Source organism: Megalobrama amblycephala, unplaced genomic scaffold (genome assembly GCF_018812025.1).
Source record: "Megalobrama amblycephala isolate DHTTF-2021 unplaced genomic scaffold, ASM1881202v1 scaffold426, whole genome shotgun sequence".
Taxonomy (NCBI): Eukaryota; Metazoa; Chordata; class Actinopteri; order Cypriniformes; family Xenocyprididae; genus Megalobrama; species Megalobrama amblycephala.
Genome location: NW_025953373.1, coordinates 108,336 through 121,894, shown reverse-complemented (window position 1 = coordinate 121,894; position 13,559 = coordinate 108,336). Strand labels below are relative to the sequence as shown.

At 34.7% G+C, this 13,559-nt stretch overlaps 1 protein-coding gene across 1 annotated transcript in view; it reads left to right on the top strand.

The window, feature by feature from the left end:
• Positions 1-4,239, top strand: part of LOC125261539 (DNA polymerase zeta catalytic subunit-like) — a 99,669-nt gene extending 95,430 nt beyond the window's left edge. The window contains 5 exon segments of the mRNA XM_048180094.1: positions 410-616; positions 1,251-1,360; positions 1,927-2,041; positions 2,180-2,317; positions 3,646-4,239. Of these exon segments, the coding sequence (XP_048036051.1) occupies positions 410-616; positions 1,251-1,360; positions 1,927-2,041; positions 2,180-2,317; positions 3,646-3,840 (765 nt within the window). The 3' untranslated portion in view covers positions 3,841-4,239.
• Positions 4,240-13,559: the final 9,320 nt, after the last annotated feature.

Here is a 13,559-nt window from a genome sequence, read left to right as displayed (position 1 = left end):
TTGGCTTTTCAGAAATTGTCACTGGTTGATGGATATGAGACCACAATGCCACAAAGTTAACCAACATTTTTTAGGACTTATTGCTGTTATAAAACAGTAGCAACTAGAATATGATAATGGATACCAATATTACCTGGAAATACCAAGGAATAATTAAAATATTATGAATAATTGTCACAAAAGACAATTCTGCTCTTGGTTACCAAGTATCATAAAGTTCATTCTATGAACAGAAACTGATGTAAAATTCAACAGATGTGCAGTCACAGTTGCATATTTTTCAGCTTTGAATACATCTCATCCAGCCAGATTTTAGAGCAAGAACTGTCCATTTTATAATATTTATTTGTAGTATCTCTTACAATGGCAGTGTCAAAGTCTGTTCTATTCACACTTTGTGTGTGCTTAGTCATCAGTGCGGAGGGGTGTCCTTCCACGTATGCTGGAGGAGATTTTGAAGACGAGGATCATGGTGAAGCAGTCTATGAAGGCGTACAAGAATGACAAAGCTCTGTTGCGCCTGCTGGATGCCAGGCAGCTTGGCCTCAAACTTATTGCTAATGTCACATTCGGTTACACTGCTGCCAGCTTCTCAGGACGAATGCCTAGCGTTGAGGTACAGTACATGCTGTAACTTGGCATTTCAGATCAGTGGTTCTCAGCTGTTTGGTTGCAACTCAAAAATGAGTTGCATGTCTAATCTTATCACAGATCAGATAGGAAAAACAATGCTAGATGCAAAGAATGAATTGCAACTAACCAAATAGTAAATAATCATTATGATAGCAAAATAAATATGCTTATCACCTTTTAAAAGGTTTTTTGATTAAAAATTGGTTTTGTGCAGTAAATTTTTGGTTGCTGAAACCAGCGAGAATTTTACAGACTGAACACTCAAACTGTACAGACAGTGTAAAACAAATAGTAAATTCTCTAACCAGCCTATGTCATATATAAATTAGCATATTGTTGGGTCTATGTGGTTCATGGTTAATATTATTACACTTCACTGTTTGGTTTTAAACAAATTTTGGTACTGTATTAACTTGCCTCTTGATGTCCAGTGTAAAATCTGGGTCCTAACAGATTTAAATATCTTAGATTGTATTCAAATTTTGCATACAACATCGCTCCATACCATTTAAGAAAGACTGAAAAGGCCACATGCCTATAATTTAATAGGATGTGTTTTGAGATTACCATGTTGCCAAAGAAACCAGTGAAAATATGTCTCTGTCCTCATACTCCAGGTAGGTGACAGCATTGTGCACAAGGCCCGAGAAACTTTGGAGAGAGCCATAAAGCTGGTCAATGACACCAAGAAGTGGGGAGCGCGTGTGGTCTATGGAGATACAGACAGGTAGAGAAATAAAACTGGATCCATTAGTTCATTTCAATGAAGATGTGACCTACAATGTTGCTGAGCAAGAGGGAGTGTTATTTTTTTGTAATTTTGTAATTAGTCCATATCCTCCAATTTGACTTATTCTGTCTGATTTGCAAACCGTTGTCATATATGATATCATATTACCAGGTTAACTGGCCAGTCACAGTGCTGTGGAGACACTGCCTCCCTCTCAAATTTTATCCATTGTTGTGGTGGACCAAATGCAGTCCAATTTTAAAAATATGTATGCTGCCTTCTGATTAAATTTGATAAAATCCCTGCCCTTCCTGATTCGTGAGAGTGTTGTCTGCACACAACTCTGTGTTAAAACTCAAGTTAAAAATAACTCTGTGCTCATAAAATTGCCGGCAATATTAATATAAACATCAAAATGTTCATAAACACTATTGGCTGTTTCATGGTGCAGTAGTTCTTCATTCGGTGTGAACAGGCAAATTGCTTGTCAGTGGAAATTTGTTTTGTGCCTGCTTATTACACAGTATTATACTGTCTCTGATACCAGTCTCTTTCTCTTTTAGTATGTTTGTGTTGTTGAAAGGAGCAACCAAGGAACAGGCATTTAAGATTGGTAATGAAATTGCAGAGGCTGTCACTGCCACCAACCCTAAACCCGTCAAATTGAAATTTGAGAAGGTTCGTGAAGTGCTTTATCAGTGTTGTGTCTAAGAGTATGCTCTATTTTTATTTGAGTGCGAGAGCTCTTTTAAGCCACATTTTTGTATATTATATATTTCCAATTTTGTCTGTTTGCATTCTTGTGTGTTTGGGCAGGTGTACCTCCCATGCGTGTTACAGACTAAGAAGCGTTATGTTGGATACATGTATGAGAGTTTGGATCAGAAAAATCCAGTGTTTGATGCCAAAGGCATTGAAACTGTACGTCGTGATGGCTGCCCTGCTGTTGCCAAGGTAACTAGCATTCCAGAATTATTCTTTTCTTTTTGCCTTGATAATGTCACTGGCTCCACCTGTCAGTCACACTGTAGTTGTAATAGGAAGCAGAGTTTGATAAATGTTAAAAAATCTGAGAAAACTGAGAGGAAAAAAAAGTATATTGTTGAGTATTATAGTAAATATTGTTGAGTATTATAATTATCATTATGGATGTTAACCTTACAATTGTTATTTAATAATAATACATTAAAATATGTAGATCAGGCAGCACAGAGTAGTCACACAGAATGCATTTTTGCATTTAAAAACATTATACAGAGCACAACTGAATGTGAGGGTGATATCTTTAGAGGTCTACTATAAAGGATTTTCTCAAAAAAAAAAAAAAAAAAAATAGTGTTGACTCGTTCAAAAATTATCCATCTCAGTAATTATTTATGATTCACTAGAAGTGTGTGGTGGTGTTTGTGTCTGCAGAGACATTGTCCTCTGCCTGCCTTTTCTTATTTTATTCTTCTATTGCTGTGCTCGGGACATTTCTGGTGTGCAACTTGTGGCCAGTGAGTGTGTTGTCTGTGTCTGAAGCTCAGGAAGCTCCGCTAAGTTGCTATGTCTCCACAAATACAATTTGCCAGTGTTCTTCATATGCACACAAGAATGCCATTTATGCATGACATTAGTCAGTAAACATTTCTTGAATGGATTAACACTGGGTTACAAATTTTCTTACATCTTACAAAAATAGTGCAAAACTTTATTAATCTTTATTATAATATTTATTGTTTCATCACAATAAATTCAGCCCTAAAGCCTTTTTTAAATATATATATTATTTAAATTTAGATCTTGAATTTTTTGTTCTTTTGGTTGTATTGTATGTTTTATTCCTTCATGTTCTGCAGTACTCTGTGTTTGTCTATAAAACCTTCTATATTTTGATGTTCTCGAATGAGTACTTGGGTGTACTAAGTGTGGGTGCAGGAGGGAAATTAATGATGTGTGTGTGAGAAGCAGAAGAACAAAATTAATTCTGGGATTCTCACATAATATAAAAATATATATATATTGAAATGTATATTGAAATCTGGATAATGTGATTTGTTGCTGTTTCATCCACATATACACATTAATTAGACTACAAATGGATTCTGTTGTCCAAAAAAAACAGATGACACGCAGCGAACACAACAAAGTTATTCGCACACTCTTAACTACACAAAATCCCCTTGTAGCTATATTTTAACTGCACATGTAAATGTACTTATTGTCTAGTTGCTTCAGATGCATTGATCATGGGATTGTTGAATGTTAGTTGATGGGGTTAATGAAGTTCTGTTTTTTAGATTCTGGAGCGATCTCTGAAGCTGCTTTTTGAGTCTCGTGACATCAGCCAGGTGAAGCAGTATGTGCAGCGGCAATGTGTGAAGGTGCTAGAGGCCAAAGCCAGCATGCAGGACCTCATCTTTGCCAAAGAGTACCGGGGCAGCGGATCATACCGACCAGGGGCCTGTGTCCCTGCTCTGGAACTTACCAGGTGAGTGAGTGAATGTCTGTGTTTGGAAAGGTGGGTACATGGGTCAGTGCTAAAAATGAGATTAAAACTCTTTTTTTTGAGATGTTAACAGATATTTACAGGTCACTGGAAATGATGATGGCACTCACAATAATTATTAAAGGAAAAGTGTTTTTTTCCAAAAAGTTATAAAAAAAATTTATTTGTCGATGCTTTGCAAAGATATGTTAGTTAGTTAATAGTCAACAGTGGACGCTACAACTAAAAATACATTATAAATCTGCTACCATATGATCCATGAAGTTTGGTATGCATCTTCTTTGGTGAACGCCCTAAAATATCCTCTAATACAGTGGTTCTCAACTGGTTTGTCCATGGGACTCACATTTTCCCATGATCATTGAGGAGTGACCCAAATTTTTAGGATTTTGAACCAAGCTAATTTATTTAATAAAAAAATGGTTAGCACACACACAAGTACCATCCCACTAGGGGTGTGCGATATAACGATTTTTGATCGTGGACGATTAAAATGTCTCCACGATCTGCTTATGAAGAAATATCATAGTATCGTGCTACAGTGTTTTCTATCAGTTGCAGTTCCAGCGCCTCCATCTCAGCTTACTGTTCAACATGCCGTACATTCACATCACATTTTAACGCAGCGGTAGAGTAATATTCGCGCCGCGGGACACTCACAAAAGTTAATTATTTCATGTGCCTTGCCTTGCCAGTTAAACTTTTCTTTTGCGTGCTGATGCACTGTTCTGACATGCGTTTTACAGAACACGTTCACCCGAAGCGCACGGGCACTAAAAGCCTGTCAAACAGCACCTGATTAGCTACTAAGTTATCTTTAGAGTCCGATTGCTCTAATAATGTCAAATACGCACAAAGTTTACAAAAACACAGTTGGTTATGTCTAAAGTGAAAGTAAACATTTGAGAGAAAATTGGATGCGTGGCTGTATTAGATATATGTGCAGGTCTTTAAAATGACAGAGCAGCCTAATATTAACCATGCGGTCGCTTGTCCTTAAAGGGATAGTTCACCCAAAAATGAAAATTCTGTCATTATTTACTCACTGTAATGTTGTTTCAAAACTGTATTAATTTCTTTCTTGTGTAGAACACAAAATAAAATATTTTCGAGAATGTGGGTTAACCAAACAGTTGCTGGTCTCTACTGACTTCCATGGTAGGAAAAAGTCACTATGGACCAGCAACTGTCTGGTTACATTCTTCAAAATAACTTTTATTTTCAACAGAAGAAAGAAACTCATTAGGGTTTAAAACAACTTGACCGAGTAAATTATGGCAGATTTTTTTGGGGGTAGCTATCCCCAAAGAGAAAATCACCCACTGCTCTTGACTGAGAACTTTTAATACATTAGCTTTATTAAGAATCAATGTATAATTTATACAGTGAAGTCTAGTGTTATATTTTTTTTATATTTGTTCATTTATTTTTTTACTTGAATGCTACTGTTAAATGCACCTACTGTAGCTGAAAAAATAAATCATTTTATTAATTTCATTTGTATAATGTGTAGCATATGTTTTTCTTATTTTTAATAACAAAGATAAAATTAATAACAAATAACAGATAAAACATAATGACAATTTTTTATCTTCACCACTTTGGCCTAAATGTCTGCCACTTTTTTATTTTATTTTATACTTTGGTTATTTTATAAGGCTTTGTTTTTAAAATAGGGAAATTAGTTTGGCTGTAATGCTCAGTCACTTGCAAAATAGTAAAAACAGCATGAAGAATCGTGATAAAATCGTGAATCGTGATTTTCCTGAAAAAAATCGTGATGATATTTTTGCCATATCGCCCACCCCTACATCCCACTTTACTTAACATACACATACATTGTAAGAATCACTAACACTGATGAATAAACAGTATTATAAGGCTATTAAATAGCACTCCCAAGATCACCCATATGAAAAAATCTGTGTGTTTCATATACAGCAACCATATATATTCCTTACTCAAATCAGCCAGAATTACCTTGTGTGTTTCATGTAAGTCCAATACATGTCATATACAAAATCAGACCAATTATGGCCACTTTCATACTAAAAATCACACATAAAACTTATATGGGATTTTTAGGTCATATATGAATACTGCAAAATTCTTATGAGTTTTACATGACAACAGTATGTAATAGTATGTGATTTTAGTAGAAAATGTGTATGAATATCAGTATATACAATCCTATCATTTAAAATTCTTGATTGAATCATATGCGAGTCATATAGGATTTATTTAAATTTTGCATCATTTGCTCAAGAATTTTATACAGATTTTATGTTTTTAATAGGTAAATTGTGTGTCTGTTCTTCAAACTTTATATGTTTCCACTAGTGTTGTCACGGTACCAAAATTCCAGTAGTCGGTACCGATACCATGAACATTTTACGGTTCTCTGTACCAATTTCGGTACCACAGCAAAATCTGTTGGAATTATTTTACTACTTTATATAGCCTATTTTAAAAATATTAAATATGATTTGGAGTGTGTGTGTGTTTGTGTGTGTATATAGGCTACCTCAATGAAATAATTTTGAAATATAAAAAAATAAAATAAATAAATGCTCAAACATCCATTGTGTACTGTTGAAAAAAAAAACAGCATATGTTTATCAAAGTAATAACGGGACTTTGGCTATATGACGCGTCTTTGTGTGGAAATAAAAAACGAATGCTTTTTATTTCCACACAAAGACGCGTCATATAGCCAAAGTCCCGTTATTACTTTGATGACTGCTTTGCCTTTGAGAGGGATGTGGGACACGAGCAGGAAAGAGACCATTTCTCTTTAATAATATCTTCATGTTATCTCCTGATGTTACAAGCAACTTACACTTGTTTTAAAAGGTCTGAAGAGCGAGTTTTATCCTCCGCAGGGGAAAGACATTCAGGCTATGTTTGATTTAGCGCTGCCAGAGAAAACGAAAGTAAAAATTACCAGCGTGTATGAAACGCGCTATACAAATAAACTTGACGCGCCTTATAAAGTATAATAACAAGCACAAACTCTGTTAAATAGAAATTGACGTGCAAGCAAAAAGATTTCTGTCCTACGGTGTTTTTTTCTACTTTACCACAGTAAAGAATGCGAATAGCCTATTGGTCTTTGTCAGGTGACGTCACACTCGTGAAAACCGAAGTGCATTATGGGTGTCGCCGCCATTTGTGAGGTATCCAAACAATTTATGTATCAGTGCAGAGTTGTTTTTTTCTTTGGCTTCTTTTCATTGTAAAAATGGCACACTTTTGTTGTGTGAAAAGCTGCAATAATATGTCCCACGATAGAAAATGTCAAAAACTTTACTACGAGATTAGATTTAGACGGTTTCCTACTTGAAAAAAGGCTGTACGGAGAGTATGTAGAGGCAATAACAGAGGCGCCGGATCGCATGGGTTGCAGCGGTGAGACGCAAAACATCACTTTCATCAAGATATCTCCATTCATGTATGCTTGCTTTCTACATTTTCACGAAGGTAAGTTAGAGATTTCTGTTTTCTAAAGTAGCAAACGTTATATCAATGCATTGTTTTGAATTGTATGTGCTATGAAACAATAGTCAATTTAAACTTGAATATGTCTACATTTTTTTTATTATTCTTAATTTTGCTAAGGCTTTTTACATTTTTATTTTATATACTTAGGTACAACATTTTTGCTCAGTATCCATATACTGCTTATAATTTTCAGACTACTTTTTACAGCTGTGGTCTTGTGTAGCTAAAAAGCTTTTCATTTCATTGCAGATCAGCCTGCTTAAAGATTATGGAGACTGACCCCACCATCCCTCCCTATATTAGGACCACATCAGCATTAAACACAGGGTGTGTCTCAATCAGCTCCCTAGTTCAGTAGTTAGCGCACTGATCAGGACTGTCTCAGTCACAACATTTTTGTACATAATATACTGATTCAAGAGCTCAGAGCTGATTGAGATGCACACACAGACACTTAGTAAGGAAAAACAATGCAGTCAGCTGACACTATGGTCCATCAGGACTTCGGTAAAGTTGGTTTTATATTCGCACTTCTGATAAATTCAGACTTTCCAATAAATGTGCAATAAATTAATGTTTGCGAATTTTAAGCAGCGACATGATATTGACAACCAGCGATTGTCAACTTACAACATTTTTCACAGTCGATCAAAATAAGCAAGTATTGTTTTAATGGCATATTTACTTGTGAATGTCCACTGAATGTCCAATGTAATGTGATTAACAAGGCTATTGAATACAGATGTCCGAATGTGCGAATATAAAACCAACTTTACCCAAGTTCCATCAGGCTGGAGAAAGTGATCATCTTCACACTGAGAAGATGCAGGAGGCTGGAGGAGATGGTGATCTGCATCTGTAGAAGTAAACCGACTTGATGTACAGGATTTCTGATGTTTGTTTTGGAGATGATGATGTTAATGTACTATACAGGTCGGGCAAACCTGGGAACCTTTATGGTGTTATTACAGAACATTCAATGAAACTGTGTCATATCTATATGCAAACCTGGAACTTTCAGCTGTATGGACAGACAGAGATGATTTGTACAGAAATATGTCTCCTTTGTTTAAATGCAGAATAGCAGATTATTGACCGTTTTGAGATTTGAGCACGAACAATAAAGCATGTATAATTATATTTTTCAAAATGTTGTTTGTCTTTTTGTAATCAACATTTAACCTGTTAACTGTCACCCCCACTTTTTTTCTTAGACAAGAAAATGCACTATCCAAACTTAAATGGTTGTAATTCAAGAATACTTTGGAGTATAGACATAAGGTTGGTCTTGTTTTAAAGATGAAATTTGGCAGATTATTGTAGAAGTGAAATAACTTATGTAAGTGAAACAAAAAAAAATGTTATAGAAGTTTAAGTTTATGAAAATGTAAAATGTAAAAATATAATATTTTATATTTTATATAAAATACATATTTTACAAAACAAGTTTTACTCTAAAACTGCAAGGAAATCAAAGCCAAAAATCTGAACAAGTTGTGTTCCAAATTTCAGGTTGATATCTCAAAAAAATGAGCTTTCAGTAAGATTTTGTTTGGGCGCAGTACCACACTTTTTCACTAGATGACAACCAAGCTCCATTACTGACCATATAAAGGCGCCTCCATTTCCATATATGGTTTGAGTGATCTGAACCATATATTTCCATTATTTTCATACAATTTATGAAGTAGACATCCTATATAGAAGTAGTATGGGAAGTTTGGCAGAATTTGATATGAATTCAGCCTCTAATAAACATAAAAATAACATGTTTGTGGGTTATAGATCGCTGCCACAATCATAAATGTATTTTTTTTTTCTATTAAAAACATTTTCAGACCTTTTTTCTCAAAAAATTGAATGGATGTTATCTTTTGAACTCTTGGCATGAAAACAAACATGTTTCAACCAATCTTTAATAATTTTTCATGTTCATCGCTATTTCAAAATAAAGGTCTGAACATGCCTTATGAGTATGAAAATATGCTTGTTGCAAATTGATAAATTACTGCTCTTCTGTAATTTATTTTGAAAATCAGTCACCAAATATGAACTAGAGATTCTAAGCTTTCAAATGATATATAGTTTGTCAAGATTAGTTTAGGTTTAGTATAGAATATTACTGTTTTAAATATGTAATGGCTGTGGGACCACCGGTGGGCCCGTGACAGTTAACAGAATGAAGTATGCAAACCAAATGTTGTACACAGGGTGAGTTCACAGGTATATGCACTTACAGCGTTAACAAGATAATTAATAATATCCACAATCTGTAAACCAGATATTTAACTTATCCGTGAATGAGGATGGATGCAGTGATGTTATAAAATCATGCCAGAATAAAAAATATATATATAAATTTATTACATTTTAAGATATTTTAATCACAAATGAAATGGCTGTATTGGCTTTTGGACAGTTAAACTGAATGAACTTTTGACACTTCAAAATCTTTAAAATAACTTTATTTGTAGTAAAATATAATTAAAACCTTTTGGATTCAATAAGAGATCTAGTTCCTTGCATACTTTTCATATCTTTGTTTTTATTATTATTAAGGCTTTTGGACAAAAAAAAAAAAAAGACCCATAACGTAATTGAATCAGACAACACGGGTAGATGGAGGACAATAACTTATAAATTATTTTGGTTCTAAAGGTATAATATACCAGAATGTACTATAATAAAATACACTATTAAATTCTACATACATTTATGATGATGAATTGTTTATTGTGATATACATTGGTTTGCGTAAAGAAAAAATGCACGAAAAAGGGGTAGTATTACATAGTTCAAACTTCTAAACACTAAACCATCCTTAATCAGGCACTTATGATATAGTTAACACGATATCATCATCATTATCATTCATTATCAATCATTATTTATATTCAGTCCTTCGTTCAGAATATAAAATAAATCCTGCACCCAGCCATTAGTGAAATGTATGTGGGCTTCGAGGGATTTATAGTTTTTAAATTGATAACTAGTATATGCGTTTATACCATAAACAAGATCATTTACCATATTTAAGTATGATGATTAAGTATGATGATTAAGGCAGCAATGCGGGGTCAGCAGCACTCCAACTTACTGCAGTCAGCTCGTACAGATCTATGTTATGAATGGATGACAATTTCTCCAAATAACGGTCCCTGGCATCTTTGGTGAGTTTATCGCGATATGACTTTTTCACAGTTTTCTTGTGCTTTTCTTGAGTTATTTACTTGTTATCTCTACTCTTGTAATCTCTTTCATTCTCAGAGTCAGCAGGGATACCACAAATATGGCGCCGCGGTGACGTCACACACAACAAAATCACATGTCTGACAAAGACCAATAGGCCTAAATGCGAACGAGAAACGTTATAATCCCCTGCGTGAGTGAAAATTTGGGGAAAGAAACAGATGTTCAGTGGAATATCTAATGGAATATTGTTAAATTCTCTGATAATCAGATGACCAGATCGCGATTTTGAAAACAGAATACGAAGCTTAAATGTATGGACTCATGTATCTCTCATTCGGCATTAACCAAAATGTTTCCATGGGTGCGATGTCACATTTAATTGCTAACCTATTATTTCTTCTGTAAACAAAGCTTTGTGCTTCACTCGTGTCATATTCACGTAAATACTGGCACAGCCCTATCAGTGGGTACCAAATATACCCGGATTCTCGGTACTACCGGTACTACAGAAATGCTGGTATCGTCACATTTTCAAAATTTCAGTACCGACTTGGTACCGAAGTACCGGTACTTTTGACAACACTAGTTTCCACCTAATTCCTTGTATCTCTACATATAATTATCTTATATGATTTCAGTAAATATTACAATATCTCTGCATATACAAATTATGATTTCAGTCAATTACTTGCACAAATTTGCATCAGAAATACTTTTATTTCAATACAATCAAAGAGACATAATGAAATTAAACTCCACGAGTAATTTAGAATTACAACTTGATATCAAACTGAACTTTGCGAAGGCAAAACACACACACACACACACACACACACACACACACCCCAACAACAACAACAAAATACCTTGAACACACTGTCACGGCTATCAATCATCAAAGACCATTAAGGTTTTCGGATGTTTTTGTGTTTTCTTCCCTCTAATTTCAGTAAGTTTGGCATTAATTGCTGTACCAATGCTGGCAGGCACCACATGAAGACACTTTCTGCAATGTTGCTCCTGTGAGACAAACAAATAAAAGGCAAAACATTGCTCTTAGGATGCAAAGTGGCTCACAGTCCATGACTACATATCAAATTAGACAAATCAACAGCAGCATGTTTGGGGATCTGGACTTCCAAATGGAACCAGAAAGTTTTGAGTTTGACAGGAATTGCCACTATTGTGGCAAGGAGCAAGAAACTTAAAAGGATTATTTCACTTTGAAATGAAAATTAGCCCAAGCTTTACTCACCCTCAAGCCATCCTAGATGTATATGACTTTCTTCTTTCTGATGAACCTAATCTGAGAAATATTATTAAATATCCTGATGCATCAAAGCCTTATAATGGCAGTGATAGTGATCAATGAGTATAAGGCTGAAGAAAGTGCCTCCATCCACATCCATCCATCATAAACATACTCCACATGGCTCTGGGGGCTTAATAAAGACCTTCTGAATCGAAGCAATGCGTTTGTGTAAAAAAATATCCATATTTAAACAAGTTAAGAAGTAAAATATCTAGCTCTTGCAGTTCACAAAGCTTACACTACATCCTACACCTTTCCTATTAAACTTACGGAAAAAGTGTAACTGACATGATGCCAATTTACGGCATCTTTTTTTTACTTTGTAACTTGAATATGGATTGCGGTCTGGCGGAAGCTAAATATTTTACTTCATAACTTGTTAAATATGGATTTTTTTTTTTTTTTTTTTTTTTTTACACAAAGGCATCGCTTCGCTTTAGAAGGCCTTTATTAACCCTCCCGGAGCCGTGTGGAGTACGTTTATGATGGATGGATGCACTTTCTTCAGCCTTACACTGTGTGCAGAATTATTAGGCAAGTTGATTTTCTGATCATATTTTTTTCCAAGCACATTTTACCAATTTAAACCACATTAATCTTAATAACAATTCATTTTGTATTTAACATTTATAAGTGATATATAATTGTTCATGAAGGCTGGAAATGAAAAACCTTATTCAGGTGTCAGAATTAATAGGCATGTTTGCTTTTAAGGCAAAATAGCCAAAAAGAGATTTAACAGATGAAAAGTCAAAAATTATAGATACTCACGAGAAAGATGCAATACTATGCAATACTAGAAATCAAAGTTAAAGCATGACCATTGTACAGCAAAGCTCATTGGGTCAGCGGGGTATATAATTGTTCAGGTGAAAAGAAAAGACACTGCAGAAGAATTAAGAATTACGTGTGAAACCATCAGGAACCTTAGTCTCCAGCACCACAATTTTTTCAGAAGTGCAAGGTGCAGAATTCAGAGACTTAGGTTAGCTAAAGAATCTAATCAGACCTAAATAAGAATGCTTAATAAGAATCGCAACTGAAGTGTTGTAAAATACATGAATACAAACGCTTTATGACAGACAAATTGAGAGTGACTCTTGAAGGACCAGCACCACATCCTCTTGTACCACTGTTTGAAGAATTTATCTTCCAAAATCTGGCAGTAAGGTGTGGGAGTTCACTTTTAGTCCATCTCTTATCCTGAAATGTCCGTCTTGCAGAGACTAAAAATGATCTTCCAAAACTTACTGCCAGATTCTGGAAGATAAATTCTTCAAACAGTGGTACAAGAGGATGTGGTGCTGGTCCTTCAGGAGTCACTCTCAAGCTGTCTGTCTATAAGCCCTATAAAAAAAACAGTCTTCATGTATTTTATAATGCTTCAGCTTGTGATTCTTATTAACACTCTGAGGTCTGAAAACGCGCCGGCGCGTTTTGCAGGTTTTTTTTTCACATTGCAGCAAAACAGACTTAAAATACTCCGTCATTTTTTGTCATAGAGACATAAGTAATATATCAATTGAAACTATAGAATATCTTCTTTTATTTGTATACACTCAGAGTAAAAACACAATGTTGTGCTTTTTGTAAAATAAAGAAAACTAACATGATGCGTGATTTCTCCTCTCCCTCTGAACGAAGTCCAATCTGATAGTTCTCAGAAAATGAACTAACTTAGTGAATACTAATCACAGAAA